The sequence below is a fragment of the Cucumis melo genome, chromosome 10 (genome assembly GCF_025177605.1).
Source record: "Cucumis melo cultivar AY chromosome 10, USDA_Cmelo_AY_1.0, whole genome shotgun sequence".
NCBI lineage: Eukaryota > Viridiplantae > Streptophyta > Magnoliopsida > Cucurbitales > Cucurbitaceae > Cucumis > Cucumis melo.
In genome coordinates this window covers 2,617,345-2,640,871 of record NC_066866.1, presented here as the reverse complement: position 1 = coordinate 2,640,871, position 23,527 = coordinate 2,617,345, and the positions used below count along the sequence as shown (strand labels likewise).

Genomic DNA, 23,527 nt, shown 5'->3' with positions numbered 1-23,527 from the left:
TTATTACAAGATTTACATCATTAGCTTTACTTGATATGTCAATTTCCTTTTGCTAAAAATTGTTGTTGTTTGATCATAATAATTCAACTTTTATGTTTCTAAAAGATAAGAGTTTGTCTCCATAAATTGCTTTCAAATTTAGCTTTAAATTAAACAAAAATAAAGCGATAATGGAGATGAGATCAAAATCATGGTAGGAATTGGTTGTCAAACTTAAACACCAATCATATGTTATAGAATTGGAAATACGAGTCAAGATAATATAATCTTAAAAAGAAAAGTTATAGTGTGTGAATGCATACTATATATAAATCATATACTAAAAAAAAGTAACACTATTGATATTAATATTATAATGCATGGTTTTTGTTTGGAGAAAGTGTCTTGGAAGCAAAGTTTAGAAAAGTGAAAGCAACTTTAGATTCCACCCAAAAAGGCAGATTGGAAAAAGATGGAACAACTTGTGATTTTGATGTGTCCCCCTCTAGTGGACCACTCCAAAAACTCACCCACTTTGGAGTTTTTTTCTTTTATCATAAAGTTTAATATGCACATACATCTATGTTCTTCCTTAAATGTAGAGAGATTGGGCTCAACCTAATAGCTTCCCTATTTATCATTGCATTTCTGTTATCCATAAACTACTTGACTGCTGAACCCAAAATAATTGCGTTTCTTGGGCCAATTTCCAAAGATGGGTTCGTCCCAATAAATTGTTTTGTTGTTTATGTATTTATGTGAATAAGAACATTACTTACTGCTACCATTCAAATTTGTGACCTCTAACAAATCAGCAACAAATTTTATTTGATGAACTATACTCCAATTGACACCACAATGTGGGAAAAAAAATTAAGAATATATTTTTTAACACTCTAATATTTGTTTGGTTTCAAATTTTTAAAAATGTTTTTCAAATACTTAAAAGTAATTTTGAATTACTATGTTTGGTTCTAAGAGGGATTTCAAATTACCGAATTATATTTTATATTTGAAAATTATTTAATTAATTAGTTATAATAAATATATTTTTTTTGTTAACTTATTAAAAAGTTGGCCACCAACTGTTGCTAAAATGCCGTCCTGTTGGAAACTATAATTGGCAGTGGTCATGGTCAAATGGTGATTAGAGGTTGAAAGTCGGTAGATGATGGTCGCTAAAACATGATCATCGAAAGTTAGGCAAAAACGGTTACGGAGAATTTACTTTTAATAATTTTAAAAAATGTTGGAGGTGATTCCCTTGCAATAAGAATCTGAATAGTGACCGTTTAAAAATCAATTTTATTTCATTGCCAAGCATGATTATTTTAGATAAAAGTGAGATTTTGACCATGGCAAAGACTTTGATAATAGCAAAAATGATTTTAGCCACGTTAAAATCACTTCCAAACATACCCTAAACTTTTTCTTTACAAAATGATACAACCGTACTAAATGTTAATGGTTAGTTGGTAATATGACAAAGTAAGATTTCATGTAGTAGCACCAAGTATTGTTGTGTTCGTAGTACATTTGAAGAAATAGATTTGATTCGTGTGAATAAACTTAGATTTGTTTATATGAATTTGTACAAAGTGGACACTATTTTTCGTTTCTTCCAAATTTTCTTCCTTCGAAATCGTGTCTCACTTGAGGGAACAGTGAGGACTTCTACTCCATGTCTTCAAGTTTTGAACTAAACATTAATTTTAGTCTTCAAAGAGTATTAGTTTTCAAGGGTTATATATACATATACATATATACATATACACATGCATATATATATATATATATATATATATATATATATAAGCTCTCTATATGATCTTTAGAACAAAAAACAAATGAGCTCAAGAACATGCATATCAGTTGTGATAAGCTGCCAACCACACACCTTGATGCATATGTTAGCTAACAACATCCAATCAAAGGTAATTAGTAGGGTATTATTTTGCATATACTTAGGCATTATATTAGGTGAATGTCACGATTTATATGAGATTGAAATCAACTTTAATTATAACACTAAAACCCCATCTTTCTACCATTTATATAGGAATCATTCCTCTCGATAATTCATTCAAGAGATGACATTCTTGATCTTGCATGGACACCTCCATAACGTATTAATGATGTTTCAAACATTCAAGTATTGTTTGATGTACAATTCATTAAATCGTCTACTCAGTTCAACAATACCGAATAAAGCTACTATTTTCACTTCTAACATACTACACTTTGAAAGTTAACTAAGAAAAAGAATATTATCATACAACCTAAACACAAACCAATTAAATTTAAGGCATACAACTGTGAACTCCATAAATATTAACTTAAGCATTTAAATTATCGTTGATATTTACAAAACTTTAATATAAAATTAAACACTTTGTATATGAAATTCTTAATAGTTAAAATAAAAGAGACACGTAATAAAATAATATAATACATTTTTAATACAATGAAGAGATATAAACTACAAATCTCATCACTTATATTATAAAATTCACCTATATTCATTTAAGAGATACAAGAGAAGAGATGGTGGTAGATTGATATATTAATTAATTTCCTAAAATGTTTAGCCTATGCTTTAATTAAACCCCAAAACTTCAAATTTCAAATCACTATTATGGCTAAGGGTTGGTATCTAGAAGAAGTTTCTTGACTCAAATGGAATAAAAACAGCCACACGTCAACGAATCATAGGATAACAAATTAAGTAACCTTAATAAAACCAAAAGAAAAGAAAAGAAAAGAAAAGAAATCATCAAAGTCAATTATCTAAACAATAATAATAATAATATGAACATATTATATTATGTTCCACCACTCTCTAATTCAAATTCACATTTTCATGTGGTGGCTCCAACCCCAAGAAAATCTATAAATCTTGGTGATTGTTTTGATCTTCCCTCTACAGTTACCGATGAGGATCCCTCAACGCCGCCGTTTGACGGTGGCGCCGCCGTGTTATACGCCTCATACTGGTGGTGGCCGTGGCTTCGTGGTACTAAAAACCCATTGCTTGTTCCCTCCCAGAATCTGCTCTTGGGATCTGCACACCATAATGATCAATCAATCCCAAAGTTAATCAATTTAAACTGATGTATTATTATTATACTTCTTTTTGCTTAGTTTAGTATAAAATCTTTACACCAATATGTAAAAAATTTTGATGAATTATGTTAGTTTAACCATGGTGTGATAGTTATTTGTGGTTTATAAAAATAATGGTTTGCTATAAACACTGTTATTATACATCCAAGTTTTTATGTTCAATCTAAGTTTTCAAAAAACTAAAGAAAGAAACTTTTAAGAACTACATTAGAAATTCAGTGTTATTGCTAACAAAGGTAAAAGTAACAAGTAGAATAAAACAATAAATTTTAAAAGCAAAATAATCGTTATTAAATAGTTTTTTCTTAACCATTTGGGCCTAAAAAAGAAAGAAAAAAAAAATCTCAATCATTTGTAAATTCAACAACCTAAGTTAACAAGACTTTGAAAAATTAGAACAAAACCCAACCAATAATTTCTCAATAATAATTATTAAAGAAGTGAGGTTAAATAATTGAAAAAAAAAAAACTTAAGCAGATAAAATACTATAAATTTAGAGTCATTTTGATTTTTGAAGATTAGACTTATATTGGTTCTTAATCTCTAGCTTTGCTTATTTCTTAAGTTTAAAAAAAATTAGCCAAAATCAAGAAGTTTCTAAACTAATTGACTTAATATATATAGTTTTTGAAAACATTAGCAAAAAATAAAAAATTAAAGGTAAAAGAATATTCTAACTTAATATTTGAAAACATGAACTAAAAATATAAAAATGAAATGAATGTTTATTCTTAATGTTCGAAAACTACAAATCAAAATGATTATCATATACCAACCCCACTTATAAAAAAGAAATTTAAAAGCTTGGAAATGGAGTGTTGTATACATTTATATATATATATATTCACAAGACTAAAAAAAAGTGAAATTTTAGAATGAGAACAAATTTAAACCTGGAAGAACATTAAGAGTTGAAAGATGAGCACATGAGTTGAAGTAAGGATAGTTGGGAGTGATGTTATAATTACTTGACATTGTTTCTCCTCCACCACCAATACCCATTTGTCTTAAAAATGCATAATCAACGCAACCCTCAAAATTCCCAAAAGAAGAACAAGAAGTTGTTGTTGCTGCTGCTGCTGCTGCTGTAATTTTATCATGATGATTATGATCTTTAGGAATATTAAGAAAACTCAAATCTTCCTCCATTTTTCTGTAAACAGATTGGCTCAATTTCCTCCTTCTATAACACCTTGATTGTTCTCTGTATTTCCTTGCCATTATAACATGCCAATGATTCTTCACTGCATTATCAGTCCTCCCTGGAAATAGCCTTGCTATCATTGCCCATTTGTTTCCATATATTCTATGTGCTTGCATTAACCTCTCTTCTTCTTCTTCACTAAATGCCCTTCTATTTATCCTTGGATCCAATTGATTAAACCATCTCAATCTGCAACTCTTACCTGATGAAAACATAACTCTTACGGGGTTAAGACAGAAAAGGCATAACTCAACTAACTAAGACAAATTAGCAGGTGTCTTACCGGATCTTCCTTCTAGCTTCTCTGCTATGAGGTTCCAGTTTTGAGGGCCATAAAGAGCTACAAGCTCTCTTAATTTAGTGTCCTCTGCTGGCCGCCAATGGCCTCTAGCACATAGTCTAGATTGAGCTCCTGTACTACTACTGGGGGTGTTATTGGAACAAGAAGTTGGGTTATTAGCAGCATTTTGATTCAATCCATCACTGAATTCAGAGCCTCCATTATTATTGTTGTTGTTGTTGTTGACAATATCAGACTCACAAGAAAATGGGAAGTTCCAAAAAGCTCTTCCATTGATCTCCTCACAACTTTCTTGAGAAGAAGAAGAGAAAATTGCTGCAGAGTTGAGATCAAGATTGAAACTTTCTTCATCTTCATCAGTAAACATCCCCATTAGAGGGTTCTTTTCAGAAGAAAGTTTGCATTTTTCTTTTTTTACACCAAATGGGGTTGGGATTTATAGGGCAAAGAATTGGAATGGAGATGGTGATGATGACAAAAAGTTGAACTGTTTGAAGGTCATCTCTAAGAAAAGGCAGAATATTTAGAGAAAGAAGAAAAAGGAAAAAATGTGGGACTTGAAATAGAAAGATGGGGAGAAGAATTAAGGAGAGAAATAATTGAATTGAATATTAATATGGGAGAATGGAAATGGGATTGGGTTGGGAAAGAAATCGAATATTGCAGTGTACGAAAGAAAGAAAGGGAAAACTTAGAGGAGGGTAAACAGTAACAGTTAAGTGTTCTTTTCAAACTGACTCATGGAGAGAAGAATGCAAACATGAAACCATTGCTCAATGGCTGACCCCTTTTTAGCTAACAAGTTTGGATTTATTTGCCTTCCCTTTGCCCTCTCATTTTCCTTTATTTTCTTCTTTTTTAACGTTGTTTAGTATCAAAGCATACATAGCCCATATTCAAAGCCTTTCATCAAATGTGTTAGCCACCTTAAGGTAAGTTGAAATGTGTTGAATAACTTATTTGAATATCCTAATTCTCGTATAAACCTTCTAAGTCTACGGGCATATTTGCAGTCTACATCATCTGATATTAATGTTCGATAATAAAGTTAGTTATTTTCATCTCTAATAATAAACACCTATGTCGATTCTTATTATTTTATGTCTCATATTGTCAAATTTAGGATACTTTTTTCCTTCACATTCTCGCACTCCTATTTTATTCAAACGTGGGGGAGATTTTGAAGTAGAAGATGAGGAGAATTAAAGTAAAAAGAAAGTGAGGGGTAAAAGATGTTTGAATCTCTATTTATAAATCTCTATAAAGTTAGTTGGAAAATCAAACAAAACAAATTTTATCCTTCTTCTACCAATCCCAACACTTCCATAACGGGTAGAAATTAGAAGATAAAATTAAAACAGAACTACTAGGTTTTTCTAAAAAATATGGAGGTTGGTGAAGGGTTTTCTATTCAAAAGGTGTAATTTTTTATTTTAGCTTCAACTCGTTCGAGTGTTAAAGTTTAAAACTCTACACTTTTAGTCGAGAATATAAAGCTAAATCCAACCACGTGGATGTTTGTTTAAGATTTTAGTTGGATGGTTTTGGAGATGCAGATTCTTAGGAAAATTTACTTTGGTATTGAGCAAAATGTCATGTCATCATCATTTATCGACACTTTTAAAAATGTATTACTTTTCTTTAAAAGGTAACTCCGTTGCATCATATATTACTAACTTTTTCTGTTATTTGTATTTGTTTCTTATGATATTATGTACTTAAAAAGAAAGATGATATAATATTAGATTTTTGGGACCATTGATAGTTTAGTGCAAGTGTTCAAAAAATTGTGTTAGGCAATATAATACTAAATTTTTTGAGATAGAATTTTCAACTTTAAAAAAAGAAAAATTATGTCATTTAGAACGTTTAGTCTCATGGAAAGTAGTATATTGAACCGGTGAATCCTAGCTTAAATAAAATGTGAGTTAAAACATTAATATGCTCATCAAATATTCTACTTTATACCAATGAACCTTGATTGAAATCAAAAGCTTTATATTATGTCTATGATATACACACAATCCGTTTCTATCACCATTACTAGAAACCTTGAATAGAAAAGGTTAAAGTCAGCAGTATGTTTGAGCCTCAAACTCAGAAATTTTTTGTACAAAATTAAGGGTGTGTGTTTAGTTTTGGTTAAGTACTGGCTGTCCTTACAATATGCATTAAAAGGGCAATAAAAATGATGGGTTGTTTTGTGTGTGCAGTTTCCAGATATTAGGCTTATGGTTGAAGTGCTTTGACGCCTTTCATTTCAATGCAGATTTCAGCTTTCACAATACAAACAAAGGTAGACATAGAAAAAGAGGTTCTTCTTTTTTTTTTGTTTTTGAGTTTGACACCTTAGTTATTAGAAATACAGAGAAGGCCTGCCCCTTGGCTGCTGCTGCTGCCTTCTGCCTTCTGCCCTGCTGCTAAGATAGATTGTCAATCACACTCATCTAATGTATGAAATTTTCAAAACTTTTGTTTATTTGTTTTTCCCTTTTTATATTTGGAAATAGCTGCACTTAACCAACTGAGGTTGACCCAACAAACCCCTCCTTTGCCCTTTTTATCAAAAAATTTTTAACAGTTCCCCCAATAAACTCCTTTCTATCTCCCTCTCTCTCACTTCTTTCACTTTCTCTAGCAAGTTCTCAAGTGGGTTTGGAATACCAATGATTTTTTGTTAAGAATTGAATATTTTAATCTATCAACTAATTATGAGGTTAAAAACTTAACTACCATAGAGTAAAATGTGGGCATCATGACAAAAGATCGTTGGTTTGGATCACAATTACTAAGTGATTGTTTGGGAGTACTTAATCAAATGAGTTGTAATGTAATCCAGAAGTCATGTCTATTCTAACGCTTTGGACTCGATTTATAATATCAAACTCATTTCGTGATTCCATTTCCATTTTTCTTTTAATTCCTTGTTCGTTTCAAAATTCGTCAAATTTTCAGTAAAGGTCTATATGGGAAGTTTGAATGCAACATGTTGTAATTTTAAGTTCATATCTGGACTGAAGATTTAGGTCTCATTTGATTCTTTTTTCACAATTTTCAACTCAACTCTCTTTCCCACCATTTTCATGATTTGAGGTAACATCAGTTTTAATAATTTATCGTAATCTTATTACCCGATTTAAGAATATTTACACATGGTCAAGTTTTTGAATTCTAGTCATATTTTGTCTCTTTCTTTTGAATTCTTGTCATGTTTGTTGGGATGTGGATATGTCTTCAGCATTCAACAAAAAATTTCAACACATGGGGGTAGATAAAGAAAGTTTCATGGTATTGTTCATGTTATATCTGTCCTTTAAGAGAAGGAAGGTTAAAGAGGGGCCTTAACTAGAAAGCCAGTAAAATAATAATAATAAAAAAGAGGTTAGATTTTTTTCTTTCAACTTAAGGAATGTACTTTATGGATTGAAAAACCACATGAATGGCTTATGGCTTACATCTTCAACAGTGCTGAAACAAAACAAACTTTGAAACTGAAATTAGAGAGAGTGAGTTGTTTTTTTTTTTCTTTTTCTTTAGATTCAATTTTATTTTTATCTCATTGGGAATCCCAAAATCAGACGTTTCATTCAATTCATTGTTTGGCACAGTGTATCAGGAATGTACTATCAGCTGCGACAATGGGGTGAACAGTCATGGGTCAAGAAAGATAGCTTTGAACAACAACCACCAACCAAACAGGACACTATCTCCATTAATGACTTATCATACTTTCCCGAACCCCAGAGATCTCTTCAATTTCTCTCAACTTCCTTCCAAATCCATTTACCAAAATCTAATCTTTATACATTACACAAATCCCCATTTAGGGTAATTTTCAACCTTCCTTCTTTTAGAATCATCAAAAAATCCCTTTTCTCTTCTCTTCACAGTTTGGTTCTACTTGGTAATAAGCCCAAGAAAGAAAAATAGGAAATTTTGTTTTATGCAATCAAACTCCATTTCAATGAAACTGTTATTAAGTACTCTCTTTTTTTAATGACAATACCTTCCAATGAACTGAGATAATCACAGATAATCACAGAAGTTTAGTATTGATTAATGTAATAAAATTTGGTAAAAGTGAGAATTAATTTGGAAAGGTTAGTGTTTTCGTGGAGTGTGTATTCGAAAGAAAGGACAATATATATAAGAAGTCGAAGACGAGGGATTAATGTTGACAAGTAAAACTGTGTGTAACAGTATTGTTCAATGCCTAAATTTCCCCCCTCTTTGTTAACTTTCTTCTTTTTCTGATCTGGTCTGATCTACATCTCCCAAAAATAATATATAAAAAAAGTTATTGGGGTTTTTAAATTATTGTTATTATTTAAAAAAAATTTGCATTTGTTTCTTTCTTCTGCCAATCCCACGTGCGGCATTTCTTGCCCCTACAGAACTGAGACTCTGACTGGCTTCGTAATAGCAGAATTATTATGATTTTTGACAGCTTACCTGAACAAGCAAACTTAGGATCCTCTTCTCATACACTTGTGCAAACTCTTTGTCCTCTTCATTCTCTTTCTCCCTTATTTCTTTTTCACCATGAAAAAGCAAGAATCTGATACTTTAGAGGTCATAAAGCTTCAAAATAGGGAGGGCTTTTCACCTGCAGAGATTGGGGTCCTTATAGAAAATGTTATTTATGTTAGAAACATGTTGCTGGTTTTTGTTAGAGGAAAATAAATCTCCTCATGCTATTACAACTTTGCCGTACTTTTGAAGGTAGTAGAACAATGCTTTGGATCATATACAATATACACAACATGTACTTCAAAATAAAATAAAAGGTTATCAAGTAAAGCTGGGTTATCTCTTATTCAAAATAATTGCTGTATTGACAGAACAGAACTCAACTGTTGTTTTTGGCTTCTTCCAAGATAGAGAAAAGAAGGAAACTCCATTTATAATGGCAGTGCCAACTAACCTTCTTAAACCCTAAATGGGTAGCAAAGGAGCAAAGGGTAGATAGGAGGCTGAGAATAAGGAGTATGTAATAAAAGAATTTGGTAAGAAATGGCCCACAATATAAATGGTAGGGCTAAGCCAAAAGATTCTGTTGGGTTTGCTCCCTTGGAAGGATACGGAATGGAAGCTAAAGGTAATGGCGAAGGATACCATTCGATGCAGAGAACAAACAAAGATGAATCTTTTTATGTTGGGATTTGTAAATACCGATATATAAAAAACATATCATTTTAAAAGATCTCTCATTTTCTCCATGTTTCAATGATAAAAGTAATCGAGAGGAACAAATCAAGGTAAAAAAAATCCTTTCCCATCACACTCCTTGTGAATTCCAACATGTTGTGTGAACTGTGAAGAAGAGAGAGAAGATGAAAATGAAACAATGTGAAAAGATTGATAATTTTGATTTAAGGTGGACGTGAAGATTGAAGCATATTGGTCAGTTAAAATTGTCGTAAAGCACAAGGACAAACAAAAATTCTTTCACAACCATAAATTCATTAACATGTGGATTCTGAAATTGCTGTCTCATAACAGATGATTTCACTGTCTATGAATTCTCTTTGGCCTACTCTTCCATCTGAGATAAGTATTTACAATAATATCTTATACCAAAAATCAAAAATCATTTCTATCTTAACATCCAATGTATAAACCAAAATTAATCCAAGTATTGAAAGTCGAAACCAACTTGACTTATGCAGAACATTCATTCTCCTCTGAGACAGATCTGTCTTAGAAGCAACCAACCATAATATAAATAGAATACTGTTTAAGTGTAGAGCAGAGAGAGACAGAATTAAATGAAGACCATGAATTTCAAATCAAAAACTCATCCCATCCTTCGAGGGTGAATGATTAAAGAATGGGACAGATGCCTTCTCTCTTGTTTTTCTGTGTCTGAGCAAATTGATTGTAGGAAGGTAAGGGGGTCCAGAGGTGACGAATGCTGACCCCAAATTTTGCATTTGCATTTGCATTTGTTGTCCCGAGAAACAGAGAAGACCCTAAGGCCTTTCATACATACTGTACCCTTCAAAACTTGTCATGTAATGTAATGGACAACGTACCCCTGGAATCTGGACTACTAAACAGTGATGCATTTCTGCAGCAAGAAACCGTGTCCTTCGGCTCATGTTTCAACAAGAAAATGAATCATCATGCATTATGAAATCAATCTCTCATTGTTTCTAACTTTGGTGGGACAAAATCTAGTTTCATTTTCAACACTACTAACTTTTCTTCCACCAGAAAAATATAATTTCAAGTCCGACTGATGATTTCAGTAGACTGCATTTATAGCACCCAGAATGGTGATGTACATTGCCTTAAGTTATCGTATAATTTGGGCCTTTTGGGGGTTCACTTCACCCTATCTTTCCCTTTCGTTTTCCTTGGAGTTTGAGCCTGTTGCAAACCCAACCACATGTTCTTTCTCATGAATTTCAAACAATGGTCAAAGATTTAGAATATACAGGTTGAGTGTTCTTACAATGCCTCTCATAGGAAATTAAATTCAATTGATGGTAGGGATGCAAGGAGAATCCTATAGTTTTCACGTTATTTTCTACTTATACAGCAATCTTCCAGATGTGATGCAGTCATTTGGGATGGGAGCCAAACTTGCAAGTCTCTCAAGTTCTCAACAAATTACAGTAGTCAGGGCCGGCATTGCATCAACAAAGGGCAATTGTGGAAGCGTTGAGTCTCTGTCTTCTACGTATTCTCTGTTTAAATAGCAAACATTCTGACTAATGATATCACTCGAGATGGGAACAATCGTGTGAATCCCTCCAACCCATCTAATTTAGATAGTCAAGGTCAGCACATTAAAAGATGAATATGGTAGAATGCCTGGTCTTGTCGATAGAGCTGTAGAATCATTTCCACCACAGTTCCTGCACGATTGAAGGAAAGAGTTAACACAAACTAACATCAGCCATGTTTCTACAGGATTTCCAAATAGCAACACGTGTGTGTGGGACAGCTGGGCAATCCAGTTCCAGGGTATATGTACAATAAAACAGAAATTTATTCTCCCCCCTATCTTCTTGACTACAACCATCGAGTTCTCATTCAAAATATGTTGAAACTCCACTGAGTGAAAAATAGAAGAATAACTGAGAAACATAATATAACCCCTAATATAAAGATCCATGTATATTCGTTATTGCAAGTGAAGCATTATGTAATTTGTCTAAAGAATACCATTTTTATCTGAATAACAAGATGTAAATTCCAATTTTTAGCACAATATTAAGAACCACGTGTCTTTGGAGCTATGTAGAATCTGTTATCTTTAGTTTAAGTACAGCAAACGAAGTCAATCCCACGATTAAAAGATGTTCAAAACTGTTGGTAAAAACAACATGTGTTGGAGTTATTGAAATTAAACTTAAGACGATACTATTCAATCCATTGGAAGCTGGACAGTGAACAAATTATAAAAATGCTGTAGCATCAATCACAATCTTGCATCATAAAGTGCAACACAAGCAAAATTTATACATTGCTATCGATAAAAAAATCCTAATACCAAATGCCCACTAATTGATTTCAGATAGATATCCCTTAGTCCAAAATCAAAATAGAAATCAACCAAATGTTCACCTCCTAGGATCCACATAGAAAAGAACTGAGAGTATAATCTGGCTGAAGTAAATGAGCATAGCTTACTAATATCACATGAAAGTTAACTCCATAACTACACTACGAATCAGTTGTTGGACTTGCTATTATCCATAATTTTCCATACTTTTTGACAGTATGTAACAATGCATTCCTTCAAAGTCGTAATCTTCCACAATTAGCATATTTTACAAGACCCGCCAAACTCACATTTTGTTTCTCACAATTATCATATGAACAATGTAATCAAGTGAAATACTTTTTTTTCTCACAAGGGATGGAAAAACAGGGAATGATTTGCCGGACTGTACAGAGAAAAGCAGCATCCTAAATAATCACATACAAAGAAACTACAAAACCACAGGAAGCAAAGCAACTCACTTCAACGATCAGCCATCAACGACCTGCACCGCATTTCTGTCAACCATGCATTGAACTCCCCGTCACTAACCTTCAGCATTTTCGACAAAGGAAGTGACAAACCATGTTCAACCAATGAACGATGACGCGGCTTAATCTTCCTCTCCAAGTTAAACGAAAAATATTGCGGAAAACTTTTCAATTCCAACAAATCACCCTTCATATCTCCTAAGAAATAATTCACTTTAGGAACCAAATTGTTTTGAATGCTATAAGTCAACAAACCGGGAGACCTTAACACCATATTAACCACATCCTCATGCGATAAGCCCAAGTTCTCAAGGAACTGAATCTTAGGCAAAAGGGTATGTTCAACATTCGAAACCAGTAGCAATGTCGTCTGGCACGTGATAGCTTTCAACCCAACAAAACCCAAGTCACGCAAGAACTTCAAAGCAGGTCGCAATTGATGGTCCAAGTCGGAGACGAGAATTCTAGGGCATCGAATTATGGATTTATGAATGTCGGGAAACGGAATTTGAACTTCATTAAGAAGGAAATCGAAGATGGGGTAAATATCATAGTCCGGATTGGAAGTAAGGAGTTTGGGGTACATGTCGAGAACGCGGCCGACTGCAGACCGGTCAAGTCCCATGGAGGAGAGACAGACCTCGACGGATTTGAGAGTGGAGAGAGAGGCAGAGCGACAATGGGGATTCTCCCGGAAGGCTTTGCGGGAATCGACATTGAGGTGGTTCTCGAGGTAGAGTATTTTCTCACGGAAAAGGAGGCCGGAGTCGGAGCGGTCGGAAAATTGGGTATTGAGAGAAAGGGTGAAACGGGGTTTTCCGAAACTTGGGTTTTTCAAAGGTTTAAGAGAGCCGGCCAATGACGGAGGAAAGAAGAAGATGAAACATGAGGGAGGAGGAAGCTGGAGTCTGCTTATCATCCTCAAAGACCGAAGCTTTTTGGCGGTGAACGAAGAAGATGAACAAATTGGACCAAAATATCTATTTTAATTAATAATATTTTATTATGTATATTGTTTTTTTTTATTAGATACATAAAATAAAAAATGAACCAAAAAAACATTAATAAAATATAATAAGATTTTAATTCTAACAAAATTAGTGGCATTTGATAGAATCTTAATAGAATCTCAATTTTGCTATATTGAAGGATAATAAAAAGGATTAACATTACAATTATTTTGTGAGTAGAAGAATTAAAGGTCAAACATAAAAGAACGAACTTTTCGGTAAATTAAGTTAAGTTTGTTAAAAAGAATTAAATTACAACCGTAGATAATTAGTGGTTGAAAATAACTTTTGATTTTCCACCGCAAAATTACCAACGCATGGTTAATAGTTGCCCGTAGCATTTTCACAAACGAAACTCATGAAGAAAAAAAATTGAAAAAAAAATAAAGAGAAAAACTTTGGTATAATGCAATTGAAAAAAAAGGGTGAAAAACAGAAAAAAAGGGGATGGTTAGAGGGAGTAACAATAATAATAATTGAGAAAAAAAGAAGATATGGTTGAAGAAGAAGAAGAGGAAGAAGAAGAGGAAGAAGAAGAAGAAGAAGAAGAAGAAGAAGAATGGGAAGAGTAAAATTGAAGATTAAGAGATTAGAGAATACAAACGGAAGACAATCTACTTATTCTAAAAGAAAGAATGGGATTATGAAGAAGGCTAAGGAATTATCTATTTTATGTGATATTGATATCATTCTTCTCATGTTTTCACCTACTGGAAAGCCCAATCTCTCTTGTGAAAAACGCAGGTTCTTTTTTTCCTATTCTCTTATTTATATTTAACTTTTATCTTCTTTCTTTTGATCTTGATTATGTTTTTAGTTTTTGAGTTTTTGCTTTTATTCCGAACATGAAACCTTGTTTGATAATCATTTATTGCTTTCTAAGTTTTGTTGTCTATTATTATTTAGGATTGTAAGAAATGGAGACAAAATAGGCTTAATTTGCAAAAACAGTAAACTAAAAACAAAATGCTAAAATGCTGGATTTTGTGTTTTGTAATTAAGCAGTGTTGGTGAAAAACCAAGGTTTAGTAATCGTGGTTAGTGTATGTGTATATTTGATGAAATGATTAAATGTTAATCCTTTGATGATTTGATGAAATGATAAAATAATCATAATGTTAATCCTTTTTCTTTTCCTTATGTTGGTAGCTTTGAGGAGGTAATCGCTAGATTTGCTCAACAAACTCCCCAGGAAAGAGCAAAGAGGTAGCATCAAAACTCTTCTACATTTAAATTTAAATTATATTCCTAAAATTAATTGACAAATTATGACAAAAATATCACTGATATGGATGATATAACAGACATATTGATTGAAATTTTAACAATTTGGTGTCAACAAACTCCTATATACAATCTTATTCATATTCTATGTATCAAATGTTTGCATTCTATAATCTAAAGCTATAAGCTAACTTGAGCAAAGCTCAAATGCCAATAAATACTTTATGATAGAGCTGACGAAAATAGGTTGTTTAACTTTAACTTAACTAATAGATTAATAATTGGCAACTGATACGTGTGCTCTCACTGATTGGAGCAGGAAAATGGAAAGCCTTGATGTAAGTAATTAGTTTCACACTTCATTTTCACTTCATTCTTTCCTCTCTTTTACTTACTCGTTAACATACTTAATCATCCTTTAATCTTCTAGTCACTGCGGAAAACTTTCAAGAAATTAGACCACGATGTCAACATAGATGATTTCCTAGGAACAAGGTATACTCTACAATCTGCTCCTCCCCCATGAACTTCATATTTGCAAGATAACTCTTTTGATTTGATGTTTTTTGTTTGTTTTTCATTTTGTTTCAGTAGCCAAACGATTGAGGTACACCTTGGGACTAGCTTTTTGGTATGTTTCATTTCTTTGTATTCGTCGTTGACGATCCATAATGGCAGGATTTGGCTGGCCAAGCAAAGTTATTGAGGGCACAACTTTCTGAAGTACATCAGAGATTAAGGTCAATGGCTGCAAATATTTTGATTCTTGTTTGTTAAGCTGTCCTTTTGCTGTTCCCAAATTTTGTATCTTCTTGTTTCTTCTTTGCAGCTATTGGAGAAACCCTGACAAGATAAACAATGTGGATCATTTGTCCCAAATGGAGGATTCGTTGAGAGAAACACTTAATCAAGTTGGATTGCATAAGGTATCAATCTATTCCTTTCTGTTGTGGTTGAAATGTTGGAAAACAAAGGTTTCAAAACGGGTTTTTTCTTCTTCTCGTTTTTGGTATGCTGCTCCACATTTAATGAGTCGAAAGAACCAAGTGGACTGTGGTGATGTTAAGAATTTTCACCAGTATTGTTCATACATGGACTTCTCTCATATGAACCGAGCCACTTCAACTACGTTACTTGTTGCGGCCCAGAATACATTAATTTGGCATGGGATACATGAGCGAGCCCCTTGATGGTTTACCATATAAATTGATTGTCAGGCATTCCCAGTTCACCAATAGAAATCAGTAGTTTCTTCATCACGGCTGGCTACAGCTGAAGTCCATTACATAACGATTACAGTCTTGGGAATTTTATTTAGTTCCTCTTTTCTGGGGGTTCTGTATGCTTGAATCTTCAAGGAGAGAAGATAAAGGTTTGGACTTTGTATTGTACTAATGTTTTCATAATTTTGGCAGGAAAATCTGCAGAAGCATCCTCCAGTACCATTAGAGTTCACTAATCAGGTAAAGAAGTCCTAATATATTGGCTTAAAACTTATATCTCTCCCATGAATACTATTAATCTCTTGTGGCATTTCGTTTTAATCTCCACACTGACAATTAAAGCGGGAAAAGCATTAAGAATATAATAAAAGCCCTGCGGCCTAAGAAGTTACACTTTTGACATTGGAGGTAATTTTGCAAATATTTTCATTACTTCAAAGAAGTTAAGTTTCTTTGATTGCAAATGCAGGATGCAATGCATTTACCTTTTGATATGAGTGTTGAGCAACAACTTCAACAACTCCAACACTTCTCTTGGATTCCCAGTGATAGCCAAAATATAGTTTTACATGATGATCCAAACTTCGTTCTCCATCGGTAAGATTGAAATCAACTATGAACAACTATAGACTTCCTAACATGACCTTATGTAAAGCAGTACAAGGAAAGAAAGTTGTAATGACAAGCATGCAAAAGTTTTTGGTCAGTTGTTGATATTATTTTATAAATGAGCTTGGAAAGTGATAATTTTACAGAAAACTAACTTCTATGTGTTAACTTCTCTTGCTTAGGGATGCGGAGTGCTCTGCAAGTTCCTCCTTTACTAGTTATCCTGGTTATTTCGGCACAGGACGGAGTCCAGACATTTCAAATTCTGGACAAGAAAATGTTGTCCTCCCTGAACTAAGCAGAACAGAACCTCTAAGGCCTCAGCTAGGAGGGCAAAATTCCTACATGTCGTATAATGTTAATTTTTATAATGACCCAACATTTCAACCTGCAGCAGAGATGAACCTACCAGTAAATCCTGTAGATTATCATGTTAATGGGAACTTCGACACCACTCAACACAATTGGGCTTCTTCTTCTGGCCCTTGTGCTGTTTCATTGTTAGACGATCGCTTGTTTCCTTGAGTAAGTTTGCCTTTGAAAACTGCTCTTGTCGTCAGACCATCACAATGTTTTGATGGTTTTATTCAAACTCCTTATGCATAAAAGTTTGCACATATTTTTGGAAAATCGAACTGGTAGTAATACTGTTAAGGATGTTATGGAAGTATTGACGATACAATAGTAATTAGTCAGAAAGTTTCTTGTCTTTTTGGTAATAAATAGAGCGACTGGAAACGAGGAAGGTAGACAATTGGTTAGTGGCTTAATCTTAAGTACTGGAGTCCCTCGAATACTTACTACCTAGAAGGATGATATTGTAATTCCGCTACTTTTATACTTCAATGCATTTGATTTCTATCTCAAGGTTCCGTGTACTGTTAGGGAGTCCTAGCAAACTTGGTCTGATGTATGAGTATAACAGAAATCGGTACATAAGATCTTTACATTCCCTATGTTTTTTTTTCTTTTTTTGTTTCATATGTTTACCGATAGAATACTGAATGGCTGATTGATTTCAACTTTGTCAAAGCTAGCGTTTCATTTCTAGCAACAACTAACTGAACCTATGTTTTACATACTACAGTACAGTAATTCTGGGAAAAGTTGATAGCATACCTGACAGATTGAGGATGATTTTGAACTATGTTCAACTCGTCTCGTTCAAGTTCATCTATACCAAGCAACTATAGCTAACAGCAAGAAGCCGATAGCCTAATACAAACACTATTTCAGAAGCACCCTCTCGAGGTGGCTGTCACCGAGCAAAGGAGGCTCCGCGCTTACTCTCCATGAAATAAGGTTTCAAGGAGTTGTTTTTTTGCTTTATCCCTGACTGTCTTATTGGCAGCTAAGGTACTGTCTTTCATTTGCTCCCGCTGATATGGAGCTGTAAATAAAAGTAGCAACATAGCACACAAGTTATAGTTAAACGTCTTCTTCAGTTGGCTGATACTAATTCAACATGTTTAGTAACTTGTCTGTCCTATACGACAGACGCTAAGAATAAAAGAAAATAATTTTTTGATTTTGTGTTTCTTTTATTGCACAACCACAACCATTGGTAGATTATCAATTCACCCAAATCTTGGTGATATCATTTTAAAAGTTGTATTTTCAATAACCCTCGTTTACAATCATTTTATATTTGGATTAAAATTTCTAGCTTTATGCTGTACATAGACCTTGAACCAACCCTCTGAATTCCCAAGGCTGGATTAGATTAATAATACAAATCACATTACTAAATAGTTCAGCCCAACCCCCAAGGCTTGGATTCTAAATAATTGGGCTTAGAGCTTAAAGTTTAGAGACCTATAGAAAAAGGACAATCATATAGGTAGCTTGTTCTTTTAGTTCAACAATGATGGATGGAGAATTGAGTTATCAACCTTTACAAGTGTCTTAGAATTAAACTATGCTCGAATTGACAAATGATCTTTTACTGTCCAAATTACAATATTTTGCTTATGTTTAGTGTGAGTTAAACTTTTTACTTTGGGGGGAGATGGGAGAAAGAATAACAGAGGAAGCCAACCCCACAAAGAGATTGAAAACATTAATACAAAAAAAACAGAGAAACAGAGCACAATTAAATAAAAAGTCTGCTTTTTTTCATTACTTGAGGAAACTGAAAATTTACACTTTCAGCAGCCAATAATACAACAAATACAAGTAGAGTGGCAGAAAGGCTGATTAATGATTACAATGAACTCACAATAGTAACTAAAATGCAGGCGGGTGGTTAGAGCCCACCTCTGCCAACTTTTGCTTTATAGCAAAAGTTAGGGTAAAAAATCACAATAAGTTGCCATTAGGGCACTCATTAAATGTTGAAATTTGAATCAAAATGATAAGAAAGAGCCTCCCAAAATAAGCCCTTTCCTCATTTTTTGACTCAAACACTCGCATAGTATACTATATATCTAATACTCTAGTATACTTTAAGGTAAAGAAGAAAAAAAAAAGTCACACTAGATTGCTTTACTATGCATAACCATAAACTTTATTTTAGCTAGAGGAGGTAATAAATCAGAATTGGGCACCACTATAAGTCTGTCCAAAGGACCAGCCGGCTGGGACAGCGTTGTTGGAGATGACAGTTCGGCCATCGCTGGTGGTTACCTTGAAGGAGAGGCTTTGACCATTTAGGTAGCTGTTACTCTGCCAATTCTGTCCCCAGTTCCTTGACATTGCTTGCCAACCAGTTCTTGATCCTTTGATGGAAACTGAGTGTACATCACCAGCACCACCCACGTTTGTGATGAGGACCAGGTTGAAGTAGGAATGTCCATTGATGGTGAACCTTATGCCTCCTCTTCTCCTGCAGGGTACCCTACAAAAACGAACCCCCAACCAAAACATGTTAAATTACATGACTCTATAATACATCCCCTGAATTTTAAATCTCTGTTTTAATGGCTTGCTTGCTTTACCTTCTGTAAGCAACAGGCACAATCCCTGCTCTGTACTGAGCAATGTGTTGGAATACGGGTTGAGAGAGATCAAAGTGTTGAAGAGGAGGATTGCACCAGCCTCCAGCGTTGTTAGGAAGAGCATTGTTTGGAGGGCAGAAATTGGTGGCTGTGACCACAATGGAGCCTGGCAGGCACCATCTAGGGTCACTGGCACACCTAATCTCATAGCAAGACCCACAGCTCAAGCCATTGTTGAATAGAGCCGTACTCAAAGCAGCAGTGTTTGTTCCATAGCCTTGGCTATATAAGTTGCCATATCCACAAGCCCCACCTACACAATTTCATCAAACACAAAAAAGTTCAGCCCACATTGGTTTACCAACTGTTTGTAAAAGTTCTTCAAAGAAGTCGTGAACCAAAAATGGTAGTTGTTATGGTGCATACCCATAGTCCCAGAAGCATCACTCCCACCATAGAAGGTGGCATGAGCCCCAGTCCAGCCTCCACCTGCATAAGCATCAACAGAGGAAACTATGGCATAGAAGCCAGCCAAAAAGATAAGGACAGAAGCCATTCCTGCAAAAGAGAAAGTAAGTTATAACTTTCAGCAGTTCTCTTTTCCCATTTTCAAACTAGCATGATTCCATTAGAGGTAAAGCAAAATGTGTGTATGTGTTTGTGTGTGAGAAAAAGAGAGAGGAGGACAAGATGATTACCAAAATGAAAGAAGTAAGAAATGAAGGAACAAAAAGGAGCAGGGGAGTGAGAAATTAGGAGAGTTTAGGGGACAATATATAGAAATTCTAAGAAGAGAGTAAAAGGGTGGGTGTAATTATGAAGGTAAAATGTATAATTTTAAATACGTGTAACAGTTAATATAAAAATAAATAAATAAATAAATAAATAAATAAGAATAGCTTAGATTAAATAAATTTTGAATATATATAGTTTGTTTTGTAAGCATTAAAATTTAAAGGGTGGTTTTTGAGGGGCCAAAACGTGTGGTTTTGGAGGTTTGCTAGTGAGATATCCAAGTGGGGTAAGGCGGTCTCTGCCCTATTGGCTAATGAATTGTTCATAGCCATGTGCAACCAAGCACCATCCCCCTCTTTTTTGCCCTTTGCCCCTATTCTCCCTTTTTTTCTCTCTTCAAACTGTCTCCTTCACTCATTTCTATATTATGATTTTATTTTATGTCTTCCACTTCAATCTTTTTCTAACACATCAAAAAGAGAATAATATTAATGTTACATGGTTTATTTTATTTTGTAACTTCAAGACGAAAAACTTATAATATAACTAGAAGTTTGATTTCATTTTGATTTGAATTTTTTTAAAAGAGTGTTTGGGACTTAGAATATAAGAAGTTAATAAGATATAAAATTGACGTTGAACTTACAAATCTTACTTCGAAATGTATCTTAATTGAAGAATTTTGATACGAAAGAAAAGAGAAGAAAAAGGCAAGGGAAGGCAAGAAATGTTTAGTTTAAGTAGAATTGAAAAGGGAAAAGGAAGAGGGAGGAGCCCACATACAGTTGAAGTATATTCTTTGGTTAGAGGGTCCATGAAGGGTTGCTATACAATCTGACTAAACATACGACCCCTCTCCCCTCCTCTTTTTTTTCATATATTATTTGAAAGAAAAAGCAAATATTGGAGAGCACGTGGGTGATGACATCTTTTAGCTGTCTTATACCAACCTTCCAATTTCCAACTAATAAAACCTCATCATAATGAATCAAAATCAATCTCCCCCCCCCCCCCCCCCCCCCCTCCACCAAATAAATAATTTTCTCACTTTCTTTAACCAATAAATTCAACATTTACCCACCCAGTTAAAATGGGTAGAATGGAAAAAAGAAAAAAGGAAAACTGGAAGATGGGGGGGGGAGGGGGATGAGTCAAATTAGGGAGTTTGAAAGATGTCAGAAACTTTGTTCATACTAAGAACTTTCTATCCATTTCTTCATGTTACGTTCCACATTTTTTAAGACTAAAACCTTTTTGGTCTTCTTTCCCAGTCCAAAATTTCAACTTACCCAAAGAAATACGAAGAAAGAAAAGGTCATATATTTCCACTATCCAGATAAGGTGCATTGATTACTGCAATTTAATTTTGATTTTCTTTGATGAAAGATTAGATTTGGTAAGAAAATTAAAAAGGAAAAGAGAGGGGGTTCACACGTGGGTAAATGTTAGTAATTAGCGACATGTGTGGGCATTAGGTTTGTGAGAGATTATATTAAGATGATGACTTAGGTGGATTAAAGAAGAAATTAGTCATGATTAATGCGGAAGAAAATAAGATCTGCATGGAAAGCGACTTCCAAATTAGAAAGATTCTTCACTAATCCCACCCTTAATAACCCATCCGAGATTTACGGCACTGTGTCTCTCTTAATTCTTTTTATTATTCATCTTATTATTATTATATATATACTTTTTTTCCCCCTTCTTTAAGACTTATTTTTTACAACAAGATTTATTTATTTATTTTCTTAAATCCTTATATTTTAAAATTGGTTTAATTTTTCTTCATGTATTTATTATTGTTCGTTTAAAAAATTAATGTCATTTCCCATACTTATTTATTGTTAATTTAAATATATATATATATATATAGATATTTTAATAATATATTTAGTACAAATTTTGACTAAACATAATGTGTGAAAATTATTGTTGTTGTTGAACCAATTTTGATATAAATTAATATTGTGGAACTAAATTTACGATTCATTAATATATAGTATGAATACTAAAAATGAAAATAGTATTCTAATTTCATTTTCATCTTCTTTTTCTTTTTTTTGGGTATGGAGTTCATTTCAACTTTAATTCTTAATTTCAACCCTTCTATTGAATTGTCACCAACTTTCATTTGGGATAATCAAATTATTCTTCGTCAAATACGTACAAAATTTGGAGCATTTTTATTCAACATATAGCTTAGTCAAATTTCTGCTCATATTCTTCAATAATTTAACTTTTGACTAGTGTGAATCTAAAATAATTATCAATATGTATTTCACTATAGTTTATTATCATCGATCACAAAGTAAAAGTTTAAATCTCTATTGACAGGTAAGATTCTTCTTTAAATTTAGTTTTCTTGACACTTAATACAATATGTTTTTGAGGGAGTTTGTTAAACATTCAAAATTAAGATTACAGACAAAATTATTATCCTAATTCATTAAGTGATGATTAATTAGACACACTAATGTTGACTAATAACAAATAATTTATTGCATTGTCGACAGGCACACATATACCTCTTAAATCTTAAGTTGACAAAACATTACTTGCCTCATATAAAAGATAAAAGCTTTTTTTTTTTTTTTTTGGGGTTTATTTTATTATTTTAGAATAAATTTGCTGGGTTTACTTTTGGTGTGGAATTGACTATTTTTAGGTTTGGCTACCAAGAAATTAAGTTGTTGTAATTTGAATTTGGGAAAATTAAACTTTTGGCCATATAAAAATGGAGAAAATTACTTCTTTCTTTTTAAATCAAGAATATATATGTCTTCGATTTTAGAATGTTGTATTTAATTTATGAATTTTAAAAATACATATTTTAACCTCTAAAATATTTAAAAATAAATTTTAAAAAAGCATTATCATACATAGCAAAAATTTGAAATTATTTATAAAGTATAGAAAAATGAAGTTCTCGAAATAAATTTTTTTTGTTATTTTAAATAATTATATATAACATTTGAAAATATAAAAAATATGTCAAGCGTGTTTAATTTTAGAAAAAGCCCATAAGAAAAACTATGTTAAAAACTATTTAAACTCAAACAATAAGATAGATAAAAAGTGATTCTAATAATTTTTAAAATCATTCCAACATCTATTTTCAAAATTCAAATATTAAAGAGAAAGAAAAAAAGAAAAGAAAAGAAAAGGGAGAAAGAAAGCGAAATGTAATGTTTTGACGCCG

General features: G+C 33.1%; 4 protein-coding genes across 6 annotated transcripts; 1 reads left to right on the top strand and 3 right to left on the bottom strand.

Annotated features, from left to right (window-relative positions):
• Positions 1–2,656: 2,656 nt before the first annotated feature.
• LOC103489131 (transcription factor MYB117) lies at positions 2,657–5,445 on the bottom strand. 2 transcript variants are annotated; one of them, XM_008448148.3, is made up of 3 exons: positions 4,591–5,445; positions 3,997–4,509; positions 2,657–3,040 (listed from the first exon to the last, which is right to left on the bottom strand). In XM_008448148.3, exons 1-3 carry the CDS (start codon positions 4,979–4,981, stop codon positions 2,838–2,840), a joined length of 1,107 nt encoding a protein of 368 aa, XP_008446370.2. In that variant the 5' UTR covers positions 4,982–5,445; the 3' UTR covers positions 2,657–2,837. The 2 variants fall into 2 exon arrangements, with proteins under 2 accessions (XP_008446370.2, XP_016900224.2); XM_017044735.2 differs by having other exon boundaries at positions 4,072–4,509.
• Positions 5,446–11,016: 5,571 nt separating this feature from the next.
• Positions 11,017–13,571, bottom strand: LOC103489133 (transcription termination factor MTEF1, chloroplastic). Its single transcript, XM_008448149.3, has 2 exons — positions 12,583–13,571; positions 11,017–11,471 (listed from the first exon to the last, which is right to left on the bottom strand). Exon 1 carries the CDS (start codon positions 13,508–13,510, stop codon positions 12,584–12,586), a length of 927 nt encoding a protein of 308 aa, XP_008446371.2. The 5' UTR covers positions 13,511–13,571; the 3' UTR covers positions 11,017–11,471; position 12,583.
• Positions 13,572–13,974: 403 nt separating this feature from the next.
• On the top strand, positions 13,975–18,185 carry LOC103489134 (agamous-like MADS-box protein AGL30). 2 transcript variants are annotated; one of them, XM_017044707.2, is made up of 11 exons: positions 13,975–14,345; positions 14,751–14,807; positions 15,145–15,163; positions 15,256–15,320; positions 15,420–15,432; positions 15,504–15,565; positions 15,655–15,751; positions 16,241–16,288; positions 16,518–16,645; positions 16,840–17,182; positions 17,745–18,185. In XM_017044707.2, exons 1-10 carry the CDS (start codon positions 14,161–14,163, stop codon positions 17,180–17,182), a joined length of 1,017 nt encoding a protein of 338 aa, XP_016900196.2. In that variant the 5' UTR covers positions 13,975–14,160; the 3' UTR covers positions 17,745–18,185. The 2 variants fall into 2 exon arrangements, with proteins under 2 accessions (XP_016900196.2, XP_008446372.2); XM_008448150.3 differs by having other exon boundaries at positions 13,976–14,345; positions 15,417–15,432.
• Positions 18,186–18,749: 564 nt separating this feature from the next.
• Positions 18,750–20,435, bottom strand: LOC103489135 (expansin-A1). Its single transcript, XM_008448151.2, has 4 exons — positions 20,292–20,435; positions 20,020–20,151; positions 19,594–19,906; positions 18,750–19,493 (listed from the first exon to the last, which is right to left on the bottom strand). Exons 2-4 carry the CDS (start codon positions 20,147–20,149, stop codon positions 19,190–19,192), a joined length of 747 nt encoding a protein of 248 aa, XP_008446373.1. The 5' UTR covers positions 20,150–20,151; positions 20,292–20,435; the 3' UTR covers positions 18,750–19,189.
• Between the last annotated feature and the right edge of the window lie 3,092 nt (positions 20,436–23,527).

Coding starts and splice junctions, on each gene's coding strand:
- LOC103489131 (XM_008448148.3), bottom strand. CDS start 4,981: ATGGGGATGTTTACTGATGAAGATGAAGAAAGTTTCAATCTTGATCTC. Junction 4,510..4,590: donor GAAGCTAGAAGGAAGATCCG/GTAAGACACCTG, acceptor TGTTTTCATCAG/GTAAGAGTTGCAGATTGAGA. Junction 3,041..3,996: donor AACTCTTAATGTTCTTCCAG/GTTTAAATTTGT, acceptor TATGGTGTGCAG/ATCCCAAGAGCAGATTCTGG.
- LOC103489133 (XM_008448149.3), bottom strand. CDS start 13,510: ATGATAAGCAGACTCCAGCTTCCTCCTCCCTCATGTTTCATCTTCTTC.
- LOC103489134 (XM_008448150.3), top strand. CDS start 14,161: ATGGGAAGAGTAAAATTGAAGATTAAGAGATTAGAGAATACAAACGGA. Junction 16,289..16,517: donor CATTAGAGTTCACTAATCAG/GTAAAGAAGTCC, acceptor TTGCAAATGCAG/GATGCAATGCATTTACCTTT. Junction 16,646..16,839: donor CCAAACTTCGTTCTCCATCG/GTAAGATTGAAA, acceptor TCTCTTGCTTAG/GGATGCGGAGTGCTCTGCAA.
- LOC103489135 (XM_008448151.2), bottom strand. CDS start 20,149: ATGGCTTCTGTCCTTATCTTTTTGGCTGGCTTCTATGCCATAGTTTCC. Junction 19,907..20,019: donor TGATGCTTCTGGGACTATGG/GTATGCACCATA, acceptor GAAATTGTGTAG/GTGGGGCTTGTGGATATGGC. Junction 19,494..19,593: donor GTGCCTGTTGCTTACAGAAG/GTAAAGCAAGCA, acceptor TCGTTTTTGTAG/GGTACCCTGCAGGAGAAGAG.